The sequence below is a fragment of the Macrobrachium nipponense genome, chromosome 3, assembly GCF_015104395.2.
Source record: "Macrobrachium nipponense isolate FS-2020 chromosome 3, ASM1510439v2, whole genome shotgun sequence".
Lineage (NCBI taxonomy): Eukaryota > Metazoa > Arthropoda > Malacostraca > Decapoda > Palaemonidae > Macrobrachium > Macrobrachium nipponense.
In genome coordinates, this window is record NC_087202.1 from 106,456,767 (window position 1) to 106,478,928 (window position 22,162).

The 22,162-nt window shown below is 41.5% G+C and overlaps 1 protein-coding gene across 1 annotated transcript in view; it reads left to right on the forward strand.

The window, feature by feature from the left end:
* LOC135221937 (structural maintenance of chromosomes protein 1A-like) overlaps nt 1-22,162 on the forward strand; it is an 88,870-nt gene that overhangs the window by 11,487 nt on the left and 55,221 nt on the right. Inside the window, exons 2-3 of the mRNA XM_064259967.1 lie at nt 14,736-14,956; nt 15,092-15,240. Coding sequence (XP_064116037.1) covers nt 14,736-14,956; nt 15,092-15,240 — 370 coding nt within the window. The remainder of the gene's footprint in view (nt 1-14,735; nt 14,957-15,091; nt 15,241-22,162) is intronic.

Here is a 22,162-nt window from a genome sequence, read left to right on the forward strand (position 1 = left end):
GCAAATGTACCACTGGAGAATGCTGATACCTACCCTTGCTGGTTGACCTGTCATTCTATGGACTGACAAAAAACCCCACTGGGATACTTTTATGTGATAGGGATTCAGATATATGCTGTTGAGGCAGGAACCATGGAGTCAGTTGCCATGGTTTTATCCTGTGCTTCATTGTTGTTAAATTTATGGCTAATTACATTGGCTTACTATGCCTTCTCTTGTGCCTACCAAGAAAGGCAAGGCGAAGTTCTGATGATTGTGGACTCCGGAGGGAGGACTTTGATCTTTCTCACACACCAGTCTGCAGACCTTTGCCCAAACCTTTTCTTGAGACACCACATTGCTGTTTGTGGGGATTTCTCAAGATGAGTTTCAGGTGAGAGTAGTCTGACTCTTCAGAACAGGTTGGTGTTGTGCCTCTTTCTAGTTTTAAAGGGCAAGATTGAGCTGTCAGGGGAAAACCTGTTTCCGTTAGTCCCTTTGGTGTCTTCAGAGATATGTACCATCTAGCTTTTAGGCGTGGCAAAGCTATCAACATCCTTGTCTTAGTTCTTGGATTCTTCCTTGTTCTTTAGAGATTCTTCCTAGCTTTGGCTCAGAAGGGAAGGCAGAGGAAGCATGAAGGACGATGTAATTGGCAAATAAATTTTATCCTGCTGTCACAAGGTTGGGAAGCTGGTCATATTACTGTACATTGAAGCAGAAATAGGGACAGTTAAAGACTGCCTTTTATGGACTGATACTTCCCCATTCTCACAGACTGAACCCACTCCTAGCCTATTCTGCAATAAGTTCAAGCAGTGCTGGAGAACATGCTTGAAGCTGTCTCCACCTACTCTCTTGGTTTTTACAGTTTGTACCAATTCTTGGTTGGGAAGTTGACAAGCTAATCTCTGCGGAACAAGGTATGTACAGCCAGTTCTTGGGTTACAACACAGCCAACCTTTGTCAGCTGATCTTATGATGCTATTCATATTAAATCTCGTTCCGAAATACAATGGTGACCGGAAGTTTGATGTATTGTTGGCTTAGGTATAGGGGCTGGCGGCATAGATACAGAATGCAAGCTGGTATGTACTATTTTTTGTTAGCTTATAGTGCTTTGTATCTTTTTACCCTTTATGGCTCCCAAGCATAATGTAAATTCTTCTGCTGGTAGTGTGTCAAAGGAAAGGAAATTCGTCATGACTGAAGTGGAATTAGACACTGGTGAAGCATTGGTCGTTTGCTTGGACTTAGTCAGTCAATGGTCGCTGCCATTATAAAGGATAAGGAATGTATCCTTGAACATGTGAAAGGAGCTGCTCCTATGAAAGTGACCATTAGTATCTAAGCAGCGTAAAGGCGCTGTCACACTAGCGAAATTTCCGTCTACTTTTTCTGAGTTTGTCGTCGACTTTCCAAAGAAGTCGACGTCATTCCATACTCTGGTTGTCACACGTTCTTCTTCATACCGTGGTTGTCGTCGTCAAAACGTAAACAAACCTCTGAGCTGTGACTTCCCGGAATGATAAAACAACTATGCTTTATAACACAATGCAACTAGTGGGTCGTGCTTGCATGTGTTTAATGATGCTGCATAGAATTTAAAAAAAAAAAGTCTGGGTTCGGTCCTGGTTAAAACGTGAAAAATTTTATTAAATAAAATAAGTTAGGGCTATCCTAGGTAGGCTATTCGTAACCTTGTTTACACAACCACAGTCAGGCTGTATTATAAATTAAGCTAGAGAAACACTGCAAAAATTTTAAAGATTTTTGTTTATATTATTTGCTAATGCAAAAAAAAACAAACAAACAAGCAAACAAACAAACAAAGAGAGCAGACCTAGGCTATATAACAATCTGATATTCACTATATAGCATGCTTATCTGTATGAAGATCAGCAAGTTCAGGAAAGTTTACCCTGAGTCGCATGGTGATTTCTTGGTAATTTTTTCATTTAAGACTCTTTTTCATAAAACTATCATGCTTATGGTCCCATAAGCATCGTCTCTCCCCCATATCTTCAACCAAAAACTTTTGGGAATCTTGTCCACTGTACCAAGAACTCCATCTTGCATCTGATGACTTGAAATGTGTGCTCTCGAGATATAAACAAACAATAAAGTCGATGGTAGCGATGGGTTGAATTCGATCGGTACCGTTTTCAAAATTCGTGATGACGACACCAGAAAGTCATCGTCAAAACATGAAAAGTCGACGTCAAATTCAAAAGTCAATGGAATTTTCACTAGTGTGACAGTGCCTTAACAGTCTCATTATTTTGATGTAAAGATCATTGTCGATCTGGCCGAAAGACCAGAATCAGCGTTGTATTCCAATTAGCTTTGTGGTGATTCAAGAAAAGGGTGAAAGGTTATCTTATTAGGCATTGAAAAGTGAAAAGAGGGAAGGGAGTGAAAGTGAACAGTTTATGGTGAGTAATGGTTGGTTTAGTTGTTTTAAGGTTTGTGCTAATTTGCATAATCTTAGGGTTCAAGGTGAAGCTGCTAGTGTTGAGGTAGCAGCAAAAAATTTTCTTATGGGGTTGACTGAAATAATTAGGGAAGGGATCACTTATCCGATAAAGTGTTTGATGTGGGTGAGACTGGCTTATATTGGAAGTGTTGCCTATTCATACATCATCTCAAAGCAAGAGAAGTCAGCACCAGGCCATAAAGTCTGCAAGGAGAGACTGACTTTATGTTTAGGGGGTAATGTGGCAACTTTAATAAGCTCAAGCTTAAAGGGCACTCAATGGGATTTTCAAGTCATCTCCCTGTCGTTTGGATGTCTAATACTAAGAAGGCTTGGGTTACACTGCATATCTGAAGAATGGTTTAATATTTATATTATGCTTGTATTGGATAAAGCCCCTGGACATCCTTCACAATTGAATGACATGCATCCTTATGTGAAGGTACTTCACCTTCCACAAAAAGGATAGTCACTCAAAACCATCATTCTCACTGTGTGCACTAATAACAGTATAGATTGTTTACCCATATTAGTGATTACCTAGTTTTTGAACATTCATTTAATTTATTTTTTCTTTTTTAAAAGTGACATATTTTCTTTACTGCCTCTTACTTTTTCCCAATGAACACCATATTCTTAGGAAGCTTGAACTTCAAGTTAGTGGCCCTGTTGGCTTGTTCCATGTGAATAGGTTTCATCTATGTATTGAATAATTATATAATAAAGTATAATAGTAATCTGATAAAAGTTAGGAAAGCTGTATGATTGGTGTGGTTGGCTACAGTTGTAATGCATTATGGTTGCACATCCCAGAACCCCACAAGAATACTGGTCTCTTTGCAGATGACCCACCCAAACTAATTCAGTTTGGGGAATTGGTTTGGGACTTCATAGCTGATTAAAAGATGGTTTGTTCATGAAACTTACCTGTCAGATATATATATAGCTGTATTTTCTGAAGTCCGACAGAATTTTAAAAACTTCCGACACACGCAGTGGTCGGCCAGGTGGTTAGTACCCATTCCCGCCGCTGGGAGGCGGGTATCAGGAACCATTCCCATTTTCTATTCATAATTTTTCTGTCGCTGGTGCTGAAAACACCTGCTTTCAGTACCTCCGTCTTAGGATTTTGGAAACTTCATTGCCCTAAGTATCCTAATTGTCTTTTGATTTATTTACTTGGATTTGTGGGATTTGTGGCTAGGCATACGCTATCTTAAATTGATTTGAATTTGATTCATTTTTGCATAAAATATCTGAATCTAGTTAGGCTAGTTTCAGACGGGGTTGTCTGCAAAGATAGGGTGTGGCTACCGAAAGCTTCGGTAGATCCGCACTTGGTATGTACGAGGGGTATGGGTCTTGCTTCTTGTTGAGATTTGTCATGTAAGGAGTGTGAGACTTTTGTCTATTCCGTAAGGAAGACGTATGATTCGTATGTACGCAATTAATCGTAAACATGTCTAATTCGTAAGGAAGACGTATGATTCGTATGTACGCAATTAATCAGTAACAAAAGTCCAGGGTAGTGAACCTGCTAACCTTCCTGTAGACTTTATTTTGCCTAACCCTGTAGTATGGCCTACGGGCTATGAATATGTCTACGAGAGGTGCTCGCTCTCCTTCATTGCTGTGAAGTGCTACTTCTGTAATTGTTACTCCTAACCCTGCAGTGTTGCCTTCGGGCCCTAAGCAGTGTCTGTAGAGGAATTGCCCTTTCTCTGATACTCTTTCGATTCGTATCTTAGAATCGAAAGTGCTTGCTTTAGAGAGTAAAAGTGAAGTGCAGAAGTGCAGTGATACCCCTTGTGTAGTGGAGGGTGCGTCAGATCGGCCTCGTTTCGCCTCTAGGCCGGGACCTCTGCTTGACTCCAGGACCCGGGGAGGGAGCATGTCGAAAGCCTAAGGAGGGTTACAAGGAACCCCACCGATCTGGCGTGCCTTCGGCAGTTTTCTGATGAAAATCCCCAGACTGCCAAAGTGCTGTGCGCGTGCACGAATCCTGAAAGATTGCTTCTCGTCCTCCGAAGCGTCCTCCCCATGCAGGGGTTGGAGCTTTCGGAAGGACTCGCGCCCTCTAAATAGAAGCTTTATAGAAGAGGACGCTTCACGTCCTCTCTCTCTCTCGTTATGCGTTTCAGTGAGAAGTAAGAAGGCGAACGTCGCCTGAACTCGTGTCTGTCTTTCCACCGAGAAATACGTAAGAGAAGTCATAGTAGCAGGAAGCTTTTGAGAGCGGACGCCCGGACGCTCGGATGGACTCCAGGCGCGCGCCCCCCCAGATGCTGAAGCCTTGCCGAGGATGGGGGGCTTAGGGTTCAGCAGCTGGGCCCTGATGCCTGGTGGGAACTACTTTCTCGCTGGGCCTTGGTGCCCAGCTGTTGATCCAACTAAATAAGTCAGCCCTTTTCCTTTTACTAAAACTTTTCTTCCTTCTGCTTCCTCCCTCTATAAGGCACGGTTTTTATGTTGATGACTTGGATTGGTTTTGGACATGATTTGGACTTGTTCATTGGATTTGATGGAGGGTGAGGACGGTTGGCATGCCACCTCATCCGTAGAACTCGAGTACCTAACGTGGTCGAGCGAGGGAAAGTTTAGATGTCAAACCCCGCTCTTAGTGCTGGGTCTGATCTCGACGGACATCATGACGCCTTAAGCACTGAGGGTGGGGTGTATATCTGGGTGGTACCCCTAGGGCAGCCCTGTATGGGATAACACTGTCCTCTAAATGTGGCTCATGGTGGGTGGGGACTACCTGGACGAATCATCAATTCTACGTCTTATGGACACACTAAAAAAACCTTCTTGTTGACGACTTGGGTCTTAGGCAAGGATCAAGGACAAGGAAAAATTAATTTGTTTGGTTAATTCTTCCATTGCGACTTTGGAGCCTGTTTCTAATGAGCTCCTAATGACTCCTTGTTACAAACATTTTGTATGTAAAACCAGTTCCCCTTTTAGACTGGAATTATGAAACCTTATTCAATGAATTTTGTAAATTTGGGAACGTAAAAGAATTACGGAATAGACTTGGAAAAAATTACGGTTGTTTTGAATTTTGGATATTTTTCAACAATGAATCGGAAGCTCACAGAGCCTACAGAGAGTTTTAGGTCAGACTCTATGAGTGTTGGACTTGTAGAGGCAGAAGAGGTCCCTAGGTATCTTGAGATATATAGACCACCAACTGAAAACTAAAGATTCGAATAAAATAAGTAAAACCCCCAGATCACCAGACCCAGCTAAGTGGTTGATTATTTCAACACATGGTGAGAGAGGCAACCTCTTCAAGGTGAAAAGGTTGGTAAGCCAGAAGATCGGCAATGTTGGGAGCCCAGAAGTAACTCGCTTTGGGCGTAGTAGTTTTTTAGTTCATGGCACCCAAGACCAATGTTCAATCAGTAATGCTCCTAAATTTAAAGCTTGATCCCAAAGGTATGATAAAAGAGGTAAAACCTCACTATAATTTTAGTTACGCAAAGGGTGTCATCTTCAATGAAGATTTACATGAAATGGACGAAGAGGAAATTTTGGAGATGTGTCCAGACGTGGTTTGGAAGGTTTTCAAGGTGCCCCGCTCGTCTATGATTAGTTTTAACATTTGTAAGTCCTTTTTTGCCATCTGAAATTGTTCTTGACAATGAAATTATGAAAATTCGTCCTTATAGACCGAGAGTGCTCCAGTGTTTTAAATGTTTTGGCTTTGGACACTCCTCAAAATGTTGTTTGCACCAGAAATAAACTTTGTGAATCGTGTGGCAAGCCTGAGCACGAGGAATGTTCTGAACCGGTAATTTGTGTGAACTGTAAGGGTGAACATCGAGCCCGAGATAAGAAATGCAGTGAATTTAAAAAAAGAACAGGAGGCATTACTTAAATCTATCGCTGAACACATCAGTGTGGGACAGGCCAAGAATGCCTTGGGAAGGAAAACTTATTCAGATGCCTTGGAAGGCACAACAGCTGGATATTGCTACTTCTGGTGCCCCTTCAGGTGGTGCTCCCCCCCAGGGGGTCCCCTAATGGGGTTTCCCATGCCCTCTTCTGGTTGGGGCTCCCCGTTGCCCCCCCTGTTGGGGCTCCCCGTGCCCCCCTTGGTGGGGTTCCCCGTGCCCCCCTGGTGGGGTTTCCCACGCCCCCTCTGGTGGGGGCTCCCCACGGCCCCCCTAGTGGGGCTTCTCATGGCCCCTCTGGCGGGGCTCCTCATGTTGTAGAGACACTGGTCAAGCCAGGGGACCCTGTTGTTTCAAGGGTTTCAAGCCAGGTCTCAATTTGTTGACGATTTTTCTCTGTCAGGGACATTGCCTGACATTGAGCCCTCACCTGATCTTGACATTACAGTGCACCGTGGAGATGACGGTGAGGAGATAGAGGCCCTCTTTATTCGTCAGAAGAGGGCCCTTTCTCCCCTCTTCGCCTCATTCACGGTCACTCAACAATCGTAGAAAGAACAAAAGTAAAACTGAAAGGGCAAGTGAAAGCCCATCTTCTAAAAGATCTGTAACACCTAGATCTAGGTCAAATAGTACTGGTAAAACTGATAAGATCTCTCTCACCAGGACACAGATTCCTAAATTAGTAGGGAATTTTAAGATCCCTTCCCTCTATAAATAATGGCGCTCATGCAATGGAACATCCGTGGATTTATACCAAATAGAGAGCAAGTTCGGGTTCTGTTTAGGGAACATGATTTATCTGCGATGTGTCTACAAGAGACAAAGTTGGGAGAGCACACACCCAATGTGGGTTTTAATTATTCATTTCACAGGTCTCCACCCCTGATAGGTGTACGTGCTCAGGGAGGCACAGGCATCATAGTCCGCAAGTCTGTTAATCACAGGGTTGTTCAATTGAACACTGTGTTGCAGGCTTGTGCAGTCCAAATTTTTAATTGTAAATGGATCACAATTTGTTCTCTCTACCTTGATCCATCATTAGAAAGTAGATTGCAGGATGCGCAGGGTAATCCTCGTCAGCTAGAATTAAACGATCTTCAGACACTGATAGACCAGCTTCCTAAACCCTTCATTCTGATGGGGGATTTTAATGCCAAGCACACACTCTGAGGGAGGGGAGCCAAACTGCGACCGGTGGGGTTTAATAATAGAACAGCTGCTTGACTTAAATGACATCACTTTAATGAATGATGGTTCCCCTACAAGACATGATGTTTTTCATAATACTGATTCAGCCATTGACCTCACTATCTGCTCTTCGTCTTTGAGGTTAGATTATCAGTGGGTAGTAGACCAGAATGATCATGGCAGTGATCATTGGCCCATTCACTTAAAGTATATGAAAAATATTCCATCTCCATGTTTACCAAAATGGAAGTAGGGGAGGCTGACTGGGATTATTCAAAAAATCTACTGAAGTTGAGAGATAACTGATTTTCAGAGCCCAACATCTGCTTATGAGTATTTAATCAGTATATTGCTGTGGTGCCATGCTGTCTATTCCTCGAACTTCTGGTAAACCTCGTCGTCCTCTAGTACCTTGGTGGAGCGATTCATGTGCCTTGAGCCGAAAGATAACAAGAACTTGTTACAAGAGATATCGTAGATATCCTTGCTTGGTCAATAAAATTATCTATAAAAGAGCTCTGGCTAAGCAAAAGAAAACATTTAAGCAGGCAAAGAGGGAATCGTTTATCAGTATATTAGCGAGTTGAAATATGATTCCCCTATGTCACTTAGTCTGTAACAGAATCCGAAAAGCTGCAAGGGAAATTTTTCTCCACCTCCCTTGCCTATATTGAAAATTGATGGCTTACTCATATCTGATTCTGGAGAAGTTGCAGAAACCTTGGTAGGATTTCTCTATATCTAGTGCCCTACATTACTCTACTGCATTCAGGAATATTAGGGACGGTACCACGGTTGTTCCTGCTGTTAGTTCAAATTCAGAGTCATATAATCTTCCTTTCACCATGAAAGAATTAGATCAAGCAATCTCGTTATCTTCCCTAACATCTCCTGGGGAAGATGATATACTGTACTCAATGATTTTTAATTTGCCTAGAAGTACAAAACAATTTCTTTTAGACATTTTAAACAGTTTTTATCTTTCAGGAACTTCACCAGTGTCTTGGAAGATATCGATTATTGTGCTGTTTTAAAACCTTTTAAAGATTCCTTCCTTCCTAAGAACTATAGGCCAATTGCTCTAACCAGTTGTGTTAGCAAGATTTATGAGAGGATGGTCAATGCTCGACTTGTGTGGTATTTGGATTCAAAGAATCTTTTATCTAATCGGCAGTTTGGCTTTAGGAAAAATAGAAGTACTTCTGACCCTTTGATGTTCCTTACTCGGGAGATACAGAATGCTTTTGCTGTGCAAAACCAGACTGTTGCAGTGTTTTTTGACTTAGAAAAAGCCTACGACACTACCTGGCGACGAGGGTATCCTTTTGCAACTTGTAGAGTGGGGTGTTGTGGGTAATTTATTCTATTGTCAAAATGAAAGATTTTTTGTCAGAACGTTACCTGAAAGTAAGAGTGGGCTCTTACATTTCCTCTGCTTACCCTCAAGAAGAAGGGTTACCTCAGGGAAGCGTCCTTAGTCCAACACTCTTTAATGTAGCTGTCAACGGCCTACTAGAACAAGTTCCTGTCGGGGTGCATGGTCTGGCCTTTGCTGATGATTATGCAATAATCTGTAGCAAGTCTACAGCTGTCGAAGCTTGTCAAAAGATCCAGACTGCTATTAATGCTTCAACATTATGGGCCAGTGCTAAAGGTTTCAAATTTTCACCAGAAAAAACCAAAGCTATACGATTTTGCCGATTAAGAAGAGTGGAAGAGATCCCTACGCTGTTTTTAAATGATTCGATTTTACCTTATGAAGATAGCATTAAGTATCCTAGGTATTAACATTTGATACGAAATTAACTTTTACTCAACATGTTAATGAAGTTGTATGTAACGTGAAGCTTCGTCTTAATATTCTAAAAGTTGTTTCTAATTTTAATTGGGGGGCAGATCGAATCACCCTTTTGAGGATGTACCAGATTTTATGCCTAAGCAAAATTGATTATGGTTGTCAAATTTATGGTGTGCATGCAAGACAACACTGCAGAAATTAGATGTTGTCCATAATTGGCTTTACGTATTTGTACGGGAGCCTATAGAACTTCTCCAGTAGAAAGCCTATATGTTGAGTCAGGTTTTCCCCCCCACTATTTATCCGTAGGGAGGAGTTAGGCTTGAGAGTCATATCAAGAGTACTTGCATCAAAGCTGAACCCTAATTATAAGTATGTTAGAGAACCAACTGATAGAGCCCCAAATAGACCTAGACTGCCAAAGCCGCTGAAGTTCGACTAGCAAGCTCTGCCAGGGAGGTGGGATTACTACCCCCTGCAGTAGCTGAAATTTCGCCCTCAAAATTTCCTCCTTGGAATAGGCCACTCTTAGAAATCTGCCCAATTAGGGACAGCAGGAGTATCAGCTCTGGTGATCAGTTGAGGGCAAGTTTTTTGGACCATGCTTTGAACATGGTGATTCTCAACATATATATACTGATGGTTCGAAGGGTTCTGATGGTGTTGGTTGCTCTGTAGTGACTAGTGATAATATTATTAAAAAGAAGCTTCCATCTAATTCCTCTGTTTTACAGCTGAACTGCTGGCAGTTTTGACTGCTCTTAAGTTATTTTTTATAGTTCTTATACTAACAACGGTTTTTTTTACCATTTTTACGACTCTTTAAGTGTTTTATCTTCCTCTAAAAGCCTAGTCTCTTGCAACCCTTTAGTGCAAGAAGTACAAGATTGGTTTTATCTTTTAATTAATAGAAGAGGTTTTTCTGTTAGGTTTTGTTGGGCTCCGATCCCATGTTGGAATTGTTGGGAATGAGCGAGCCGACGCTGCTGCTAAGCTGCAACTAGGCTTAGGCATATTTCCAACATGGGCGTCCCTGTTTCCGATTTTCAAAAATACCATTCGATTTTATTGTAGAGACCAGTGGCAGGCACTGGTCTACTTTAGATAATAATCTTAAATTAAAGTCGATTAGGCCTTCTTTGTTCATCCTTGGCCTCATAGCCGGATGGATAGAAGGTTCAGAGAGTTTTAGCTAGATTACGTATTGGCCACACTAAATATACTCACGGGTATCTAATGATGAGTGCAGCGGATAGGCAGGTTCCTCGCTGTTCCACCTGTCATGTGGATTTGACTGTGGTGCATATTTTGGTGGAGTGCCCTCATTTTGAAAACCAAACGTAGAGCTTGTTTGCTGGCAAATAAGACACTTGCCAATATTTTAGGTGAAGGTGCTCAGGCAGAGCAAATTATGAAATTTTAAAAAATATTGGTCTTTTTTACGAATTGTAATTATCTTTTAATTGGTTTAGGTGTTCTTGTTTGGTTTTATGAATGAATGATTTGTATGTTAGATCGGTTGTGTGTGTATTTCTTTTGTGTAATAGCGAATTTTATTATTCTTAAAATATATATGCGCTGAATGGCCCCTCGCTCCGGCGCTTGGCTATGTGCCAAAAACTTTATAATCTAATCTAATCTAATCCCAGGCGCGCGCGGGTGCACGCCAGTCGCCGCCAGTGGACGCCAATGCGCGCCAGTGGACGCCGAGCGCGCTCCAGTGGACGCCGCGCGCGCCTCCGCCGAGCGTGCACCAGCGCACGCCAGTGTGTCGCCTGGCTGAACGTTTCTGTTGAACTCTTCAAGCTCTTGTTTCAGATATGGGCCTAAAGAATGTTTATCTCTACCTCCGGTGATACCTTCTACCTCACCTGCAAAGAATGTGAAGTAGGCAGTGCTTCGGTAGGAAGTTTAAAGTGAACAGACAACTTCTTCTTCGAAACCCAACAAGACATCGGGTTTCGTTAATTCAAGAGGTCTCTGTCAATTAATATTGCTTTTCGCATAGGTGGATGGAGTTAAGGAAAGCTCAAGGGAAGATCCCCCTCGTTTGCTCTACCGCAACCTTTGCCATTCTGCCAATAAATTTAAGTTGCCACTACCGCAGTCAAGACTTTTGCGATAAGGCAGTTAGTTTACGGGTATGTAAGGCTCGATGTCCTGCACGTCAGGACTCTCGGCAACGTTCAGTGGGATTCTTGCAAAGGCACTCATCAAAAGGACGCTCTTCAGGAAAGCGCAAGACAGGACTTCCTTTGCCATACTGCCAATAAATTTTTAAGCTTTAGAGAAGTTTGTTTGTTTTCCCCGAATAGACTGCAATTCAGACCACAGTTTTTTTTTCCTACCGGGAAACTGAAATATTATTCAAGATCTAGGAATGATTCTGAACATCTCTCAGTGTGTTTATCACCTGAGGTGATAGAAAGAAGGTGCCGGACATCTGGATATGGGTTTCAGATGTCTTGGATCTTAATCTGAAAGAAGTAAAAGCGATTCGGTAGTCCCTCCAGTCCTCGTAACGAGTTTTGGGAACCAGTGGTCCAGATCAACTCTGATATTCCACAGCTCTCTCATATCTTAAGAAGTATCTTCTCTCGGTCCCTGTTCGAGTTTACGAGAAAGCCTATTATAACAACAGGCGTAGAATGTAACGATCCTCTAGAGGTTCGTTACAGGATTGCAAAAGTCCGTACGAATCGTCTAGATCGACGGCAGCAACTATTGACTTCCGATGGAAAATCTTTCTTTAGAAGTAAGTTGAGAGTTGTGGAGACTTTAGGGAACGCCCTTTCATTCTTCTCTTCGATATTTGTTTTGAGGACGAAGAGGCTTCTTCTTTTCTGCTCCCTTATTCTCGATCCGGGATCGTACCAATTAAACGCCATCCTATGATATTGAACGGGGATGGATATTTAGTCTCTTTTCCCCTTTTTTCAATCGCTTAGGAAATGTAATAAGAGGATTTATGACGTCACAGTGAGCGACAATGACGCTGATCGCCCCATGTTGGCCTTCAGGATCCTGGATTCACAGAGGTAACATACTTCCTAGTTCACTTTTCCAAGGACCTTTTCCGAGAGAGTCGGTCTACTCTAAACTCGAAAGGTACCTATAACTACCTATATACATCTCCGCTCTGAGTCTGACTACGTTCAGGCTATCGAGATGTTGACAGGAATAAGATTACCGTCTTCCATTTCCGTCTGAAGAATGGGATAAGCTGGCAGTCACAACTATTAAAGAATACGCAAAAATAAATGTTGTTGACGGCCTTTGGGCTCAGAGATTTGCGTCTGTCAAACAACAAAGCCCTTCACGATCTTTGAGTTCTGTGGAATCTCGAACCTCGCTTATCATCTACTTTTTGTCTCACCTGTTTTCTCGGAGTCAGACACTCGTGCGAGATCAGGCGACATATAGTAGCCCTGAGTTTCTTGTTGACGAAGTCGGTTGCGTTTATACACCCCCGATGATCGTGTAACATGAGACCAGGTTGGACTGTCAGGCATTCTTCCTTCGGGACTGAATCGCCTTTTTGCTCCTCGCTCCTTTCTCCTGGCACCAGAAGCTCGAGTCAGGAGTTGATTCGCTGACGACGTTGGGTTGCGTTGATACACCCCAAGGTTTGCTTAGATTGAATCGCCCAGGCAGTCCAGACACTCATCCTTCAGCGAAGAATAGTGCCTTATGGTCTTCAGGGTACAGCCTTGCTGTCCTTGATTCGTCTGACTGGTCAACTGGTTGGTCACCTGACTTTAGTACAGACGGACTGACTGTGCATGTCCAGATCGAAGCTTTCAATGTGGAACTTAGACGTAGTCTGAAGTTCTTGATGTCAAAGCATTCGAACCTCTCCTACCTGTTAACTTCTTGCATGTGATCAGGAAGGCCTTCTTCTAACCACCCTATTACGACAAAGAGGGTTAGTGAGATTTTAAGCCATCGTCACAAGTTTTGGCTTTAGAGAACACAAGGCGGTGTGCTCTCTAACCCCTTCCGTTGTGGCCTAAGAAGAATGGGTAACCCGTTTTGTCCTTGGGCCAGGACTTGGAAGCAAGGATGCACAAGTTAGTGGGAAGGAGCCAGAGAGTGTCCTGTGCCCTGTCGGGTCTCTCAAGTTTTATCTACATAAAACTCAGAAAGTCGAAGTCATTCGGGCAATCTGCAGTGTTCCGAAAAAGACCAGACTTGCCCATATCGAAGAACAGCCTGGCTTTAGTGTTAAGGAGTTCTTTCAAAAATGCTCCTTCATTGTGTTTGCACAAAGAATTTGAAATCTTTTTATCTGAATGCTCACGAGGGGTGATGGGCGCGGCCTCGGAAGCATTTCAACAGAGCATGGCACTCAGCAAAACATCCTGAGTACCATGTTTTAGCGAAGCAACTCTGTGTTCACTTCACACTCCCTGCGAGATGTGAAGATGGCATATGAGATCTGCTGCTCGCTAGGGCCATACGTGTCTGCAGACACAATCTTGGGGCAAGAAGTACCACTCATCCTATCCTGTAGAAATGGTTAGGAAGAGCTCTTAATTTAGTTGTTGGGAGGTCGCCGACAACGGCGACTTCTTAACTCTTAAGCCTTAGTTAACACACCTTACTTTGGCTAGGTTGGTCAGGTGGTGATATATATATTTATATATATATATATTTATTTTACTTCTTAGCCCTCATGGTATGGTCAATATGGTCTAGTCACGTCGTGGTCTCGCCCTTGTTGACAGATCATCTGGAGTGCACCAGCTATAGGTCAGGCTCTACCTCGCTGGCAACTCTAGTAGCACAAGCAGACTTACGTGGCAGTAACCACGAAGCCATGGCTATGCTAACAGGTGGAACCAAGATGTAAATCATCTGCATGCATTTGTTTCCCAAAATCCTTCTATTCTGTCCCCTTCCCACCTCCAAATAAAGGTGGGATTCAGCTATATATATATCTGACAGGTAAGTTTCATGAACAAAATGATATTGTTATGATACAATAAAGTTTGTTCATACTTACCTGGCAGATATATATAATCAAGTACCCACCCATCCCAATCTCAGGGGACAGTGGAAATAAAAATTATGAATAGAAAATGGGAATGGTTCCTGATACCGCCTCCCAGCGGCGGGAATGGGTACTAACCACCTGGCCGACCACTGCGTGTGTCGGAAGTTTTTAAAATTCTGTCGGACTTCAGAAAATACAGCTATATATATATCTGCCAGGTAAGTATGAACAAACTTTATTGTATCATAACAATATCATGTTTTTTGTACTGAAGAAACCAAAAGAAACAGTTATTGTAGTCATTTGAGTTTTATTGTTTTATTAATACTGATAGCCTAACTTTTTATTATAGTTTAAAAACCGTGTTTGAATTATATTATTTAATTCTTTTCTTTTTAGGCAAATCCAATTTTATGGATGCCATCTCGTTTGTTATGGGAGAAAAAACATCTAGTCTTCGTGTTAAGAGACTCAGTGACCTAATTCATGGAGCATCCATTGGCAAGCCAGTATCTCGTTCTGCACAAGTCACAGCTGTGTTCAAGATGGAAGATGGATCTGAAAAACGGTTCACACGTCTTGTACAAGGATCATCTTCAGACCATAAAATCAATGAAAAGGTAATAGTGCTACATTTTGTACCACTTAGTACCTACTTAAATGAGTACAAAATCTAGAGTATTTAAAATGAGTACAAAATCTAACATTTTTTCTCTCTCTATCTTGAAATACAGTATCTCTCCATTTCCCAACAGGTTGTAAGCAGCCAGACATACATGAAAGAACTTGAGGCACTTGGTATTAATGTAAAAGGTAAAAATTTCTTGGTCTTCCAAGGTGCTGTTGAGTCCATAGCTATGAAGAATCCTAAGGAAAGGACTCTGCTCTTTGAGGAAATCAGTGGGTAAGTTTATCTATAGGACAACTATGTATACTCTATTCAAAATTACAGACCTATTATTTATTCAGTTCTACTGAAGTTACTGTTGGAGATGAGCAGTATACTTTAGTATTTCAAAATGGATAATATATTCCCCTGAGAGGATTGTCCCCATCTTAAATTATGTTCCACTCTTATGGATTCTGGTTATAGTTGTGTGTTATAGCTCCTCTCCTGACCTTGTGTTTTCATCATTACATGATACTGCAATTTTATTAGCTGTTGGACTCCAGATTTTTAGAGGAATATGAATTCTTGCACCAAAGTTCATCTCTTACTTGATGATTTTTAAAAGCAGTTTGTCAGGTTACTTGTATGCTGCCTTTATTTGTCAATTTTCTAAGTACGTATTTAGGAGTGTTCTTGTTCTGGTTTCAGTTTTGCAGCTACTTTAACTTCATTTGTATTGTGTGGGCAACCAATTAAACATGTTGCTCAAACTTTGTACAAACTTTGCCTGTGCAAGCTAGATTTTTGTGTTTTCTCTATTATTATTTAAGCGTAATTCTAGCTGCCATGTACTTCCAGAAGCAAATCTTTACTTATTTTGCCTAGCAAAAACAAAAAGTGGATTTTCTATTCTAAGGGGTCCACAATAATAAAAAATGTTGCGAGTCCATGTATAATTTTTAAAACTTTACAAAAAGCTTTTGAACCCTTCCCTGGGTTCATCTTCAGTCCAAATGAACAATTGGGTACATCAGGTACGGAGGTGCATTTAAAAAGCATACAAGTCGTTGAAGATTGTTGACACTGGTCGTTAGCTCGTTTATGGACCAGGTGATGAAGAAAGAGGGCAGTTAACTTCAACTAGGTAATTTCCTCTCCCCTATCAATCCTCCTGGCTGCAGTTCTGTTGGATCTCCGCAATGGTTGTTGCAGTGTTGCAGGAAGTCCTTCATCCGAGGCCGTGGATTTTTATATAAGTAATTTTACCCATTAATTACATAGCTAAGAGTTTCACTTGTTTGGCAGTTAAAATGTTGAAATTCGTGGGTTGCGCTAGTTTGTTTTGGGTAGGTGACAAGACACCACCTACTTTCGGGATACAGAGAGGAACAAGTATCTGCTGGCTAATGGCTGTACACCAGTTGTTGGCAGCAGCTTAAATTTTGTAATTCATACTTTACTGATTGCTTTGTCATTGACTTTTGGTCAAATATTCTAGTATGTATTGTTAGCCTTTCTGCAAAATTAGATAGTGATAGGGGTCTTTATAAGATATTTATTAACAGATTAAGACTTTTATTTGAGATGAATCTTACCTACTGTTAAATTTAGCTGTATCTCCCCACCGATTAGGCGAGTTGGCATTCAAATAAAAAATAAACCGAATGGCTTCCCGGATGACTGTCTAGTTTACCTGTTCTCGACCAGGTGTGTTTCAAATGTTTTAGCTCTTGTCAGAATTCTCCTTGCCGCCATTGCAGCTAGGCGATTGTTGGTATTCTGTAAAGTTTGGCTGTTTTACACCTGTTTACGGTATTGTAATTTCATTTTCCTGGGATCTCTTCCACCGGAAGCAAAACCAATAACATCAGGCTATGTAGGAATGTTTTTGGTGTAACCAGGATGGTGGATTGGAAGTTGATCAACATTCCTTTGTACTGGCAGGGGTACAGAGTGATTTTGGAACTATACTAGATGTGAAGAATGTAGGGAATTGTTCTGAGAATTTATGCCTGAATATGTCAGATATAGGAAAGACTGGGACTGATAGATGGCGAAAGCAATTAGTTAGATCAGGACTTAAACCTGTCAGGCTATCCCTACTTAGACTAGGCATTTTGGTAGGCTAGTATTGACTTCCATTGTAGCTCCGCCTTCTGCTCCCCATTCGGTTCAGGAAAAGCGCAACGAGAAGTTAGAACATTTATCTATTTTTAGTTCTAATACAATTTGAACTTAGTTTGTGACAGGAACGTTCCGAATCCCTCCAGTGTGCGCTCATTTTTGCGTGCCCTGTTAGAAGTTAGGTGTTGGTGCCCTCGTCTGTACGTAGCCCGAGCCTAGGACTGCCCTGCGACAGTTGGAAACGTCTGCTGCCAGGGAACCAGGTCGGTTCTCGGGATGATGGGATTCTGTGCCCTCCAATACCTACTTCTCCCGTTTTAATGGTCTGAATCTCGTTTAAAGCTTTCGCCGAAAAACTGTTAAAGAGTTCACATAAGGACCGTTTCGGTAAGCGTTAATGCTCGCTCTGTAGGCGCATTCTGTCGTCTTCAACACCTAGTTTGAGGTGTCAGCATACATAGGCTTAATAATTTATGATATAGGTATAGACATTTTATTGAGATGATAATGTATCTGTAGTGAGTTTTACACGTTTAGATATGTCGACTCGGTCGACTGTTTATCTCTCATGTTTTGGTTATTCTAAATTCCTGTATGCTAGCTTATTCCTTTTTCTTCGTAATGTTTGTTCTTTGTGTGCTTCCTCTTCGGCTATCGGCAAATCTCTTACTACTGCCTTGATTAATGTTTCTCTTTCAAGTCTACACTGTCTGTAGTATCTAAAGTTCTCACCGAGTTAGATATTCTGGCTTCAGAGATTTCTAACCTAGTTTCATATAGGAATACTTTTAAGTATGTACGATCGCTTTCGGACTAGGCGGGAGCGTTGTAACTTCTCTCCCACTCAGCTGCTGTCACCTCTTATCGACGAATGTCGCTTTTTGTCGCCAAGGGTTGCGGAGAAAGAGCAATCCTTTAAGCTCTTTGTTTACCTCCTGTCGGCAGCTGTCCCCTCCCATCGCCCGTTGATGGAAGAAGAGTTTGAACGGAGTTGTTGGAGGAACTCGTTTGGGCCAGTCGGCGTTTGATGCCACACTACGCCTTGCTGTATCCTCATTTTGTTGAGGATAGAGGCCACATAGAGAATATATCTTAATTGTCTTTGCGTATTTTGGCGCACCAAATATTTGAGAAGAGAACCAATGCTTTCTCCAATTTGAGAGCATTTCCTAACTTTTCTCGTCCTCGGACACAATTTCCCTTTGTCTGCCTTGGCTTGTCATCTTGTCTTTTAAAGTCACGGAGAGCCGAAGGCCGATTTTTGCTGTACAACGCTTGTTGGTCCTTTAACCGTCTTTAATAGAAAGTTCGCTTTCTTTCTCTTTCCTGTGGGAAATGAACTCGAGACTGACAGAAATGCTGATGAATTTTCAGTCTACCTTGAGTTATTACTTTTTATCTACGTTGTCTCGTCTCTGCGACTTCTTAAGGGAGGTGGAGACGCCAACCCAGCGAGAGTTTTTAGTAGGGAAACAAGTAACTCATTTCTGATGCTGCAGGGTAATGTCCTCATGCTTATACTCACTCTGTTTGGAAGAAGTGAGAATACTTTTGCTTCCTGTTTGATTATTGGTAGTTTTATTTTATACCTTTTCGGGGGTAAGTGCAGATTCAAGTTCTGGGATATGGACAGTTGCAATCTCCTAACATCCATGGAGAGACTTGGGACCAGTATATTATATGGTGGAGACAGTGAAGGGCAGTGTGATTCTTTTTGGTTGTCCTCCACTGGTTTAATCTCCCTCTTATAGCTTCCCTTGTCTTCAGCTGTAATCTCTCTTAAGTCTTTTAGTAGGAGATTGTATATAGAGGGAATGTTGGTCCAAGGGTAATTCTTTAGGAAGACACCCATAAGTAATTAGAGATATTCTTAGACATTTGGAGACTGAATAACAGTAAGTGTCTGCCCATATACTTGTTGGTTTTCTCACATGGTTTTAGTGCCTTTCCAAAGAATGGTCAGACTTGTGGTACATATGCAGAATGTATTCCACTTACCATACATCCACAGTCATGCAAGTTCCTTCAAGAGGTTTTACTAGAAGGTATTGCTGTTCTGTGCTCTTTGGGTTAGTGTGCAGCTCTCTATATGTTAGGTCAGGGACTTGTTGCCCATTGGTAGATGGTGTCGACTTTAGAAGCAAGACACTTCTACTGAATCAGTGATTCAGTAGAACAAACACTGTCAACAGTATTCCAAAAGCCAAGGACCTGTTGCTGCTTCTGGCCCAATTTCTATGCATTATAATGTTAATTCTTTATATTCCCATTCTTATCTAGTGATGCGGGGATGATCGTTAATTATGCTTGCTTGTCGGTCAAGATGAATAGGCATGTGCTGCTTGAAGATTTTAGACCTGAAAGAAACTTCCTATATGGTAAGGGCTTTTCCTCATTAGGAAACATGGCCTCACGGATTATTTTCAGATAATCATGCTCAATTAATGTGTAGTTTCAGCGTAAGAATTACGACTTACAAATAACTTTCATTGTAAGTAATCCAGAACCAACTTTGGCTCCAGGACTATAGGAGGGACATTGTAACCAGGAATTGTCCATTTGGTTCTTAAACCTAAGTCCAAGTTTTGGTCTTTTCCCTTTGTCATGCAACACAGAGTTTAACTAGTGTCATTACACTTTCATGCAACATAGAATGGTCAAACTACACCTGGTAAAACTTTTTAGCTGTCAGGGCAGTGGAAAGACATCAGGATGCTTAGCAGGTTTATTCCCAGTCAGATGCAGTCTTTGTGGGAAGTTGCTGCTTTGAGTGAAATGAAACAACATATTGGTCTGATCATCCATTCTGTGGAAGGACAGTGTTGTAGCAATTGGGGATTCAGGAAGAACAATAGCCTAGAAGGGCCTTTACATCTGTAAGTTTGGCACTTGGTGTGGATTTAAGGAGCACTCATTTAGCTTCCTAGCATGTAGATGAACAGGGACATCTGAATGATTACTACTACTTTGTCGGCCCTCAGGCTTGAGCAATGGATGTTTCCTTAAATTTTGCTTAATTCAGACTCATAGGCCTGCCCCTCGTATCTACTCTGAATTCTATTGAGCAATGTCAAGTTCAAGAATTGCTGAGTCTCCTGTAGAGCTCTTGTAGCCTCAGGGCAAAACTTTTCAGAATTTCCAATGCTCTTGGTAGATGTCTCATTCTTCCGTTGAGAAGAAATCAACTCTACTACACAATTCCATACAGTTTCATTGATGTAGGCATCTCCCTAACTGCTTGGAGATGTTAGAATGTCCCCTCCCAATAATAAGATTTTCAATTTTTTATAGGATCTGTCCTTAATTTAAAACTGCCATGGCCTGGGGTCAGAAGCAGTGGTCTGTGTGTTGCTGAGGGTACCATTCTGGAGGAATTTTCAGCACCTGGAACCTTGTAGATGTCAGTGTTTTCTGTTTAGAGGCGAGAAGACTCGTCACTGTCTACTTCCAAAGTTATCGTTCCATACATACTTTCCTCGGTATTGCATCAAGTACTTTTAGATCTTGCTGAGGACCAGCACTGTAAGGTGTTGAGATTGAAGACCCTTCATCTCTATATCAGTCTCTGTCTGGAGTTTAGATGCGTGTCTAAGCTTTATCTGAATTTATTGTAAAGCCTTTTATTTAGCAGTGGTTAATAAGTAAATCTATTGTCAGCACCCTTATTTAAGCTGGTGTAAAGGGAATGCTATTTTAGCTTTCTGCCTTAGAGCTGAGGGTGATGTTAAGGCCATGCTTTACAGTTCCCTGTAAGAATTCCATTTTAACCCCTTGGGGGCGGGAAAAAGAGGAAAACTTCTCTATCCTGTTTGGCATTTAAATTTAAAGGTTAAACCTAGAAAATTTTTATCATCCTTTTAGAAGACCTTAAACATCTTTGTCAAAGGTAAATGCTGGAAGAGGCAAAGTTAACCTTTGGTCTTGTGGTTTTAAGAAAAACAGATGTGGTCAAAGGTTAGCCTGGAAGAGGCAAAAATTAACCTTTTGTTTTGTGGTTTTAGAAAACCTAGCTGTATTTGCCAATGGTTAAGCTTGAAGGTATAGTTAACTTTTTGTTTTGTGGTTTTAGAAAACCTAAAATGTATTTGTTGAAGGTTAAGCCTGGAAGAGGCAAAGTTAACCTTTTGTGTTGCGATTTTAGAAACTTATAATGCCTTTGCCAATGGTTAAACTTGAAGGCAAAGTTAACTTTTGTTTTGTGGTTTTAGAAAACCTAGAGTGTATTTGTGAAGGTTAAGCCTGGAGGAGGCAAACTTAACCTTTTGTGTTTTGATTTTTATAAAATTTGTCAAGGAACACAAGATCCTCTGTGACATATTGGATAGGCTAGTGCATGAGAACTAGCTCCATATCTTCTACCTTATTGAAGTTAAATATTCATAATGTGAGCAGAAGTTGCAACTTCATTTAGCATTAAGTCAATTTGTCGCTCCAGAATAGGATTGATGTGTCACAGTAGGAGTACAATTCAGTTTTTGCCCAATCACTACCTTAAGTATACAGAATTGTGTTTGAAAACAGTAAAGCCCTTAATCTACTAATAGTAGTGGGTAGTCTTTTCCTGAACCGAAAAAGAGCAATTCTTTAGGCTCTTTTGTTTAAATCCCAGGGTTTTAATATTTTGGGGAGCGTGAAGGTACAAATTTTGTATAGGAGCGTACCTTTATATTGTAAAGGTATTCATTTTAAGTGACTGTCGTTTGATAGGGCTTTTGGACCCAGGCACAGGGGTCCCTCATACTGCTTGCGTTTCATGCTGGCTGAATCGAAGCGGTTTTCCCTGCAAGGCTGCTCTTTGCTGCATACATATGAGAGCTTTGCTCCCTGAATGGAATCCAACTTCCGGTGGTAGTGAAACCCACCAAGGATTCCAATTTTTCCAATTCAGGTGAGAATGTTTTGGGTTTCGTATAAGAAACCTTTAGCTCGAATGGCTGAGCGGAATTTTGTCTAGCTGCACTATCCACCATCCTCTTCTTAATGTGGGAATCAGCTAAATTTTCATAATAAAATTTATTATTTGGATACTTGCGTACTGTTAAAGAAGACCCACCCAGCCTCCCCACAACTTAGTTGGCTGTCAAGGGGAATT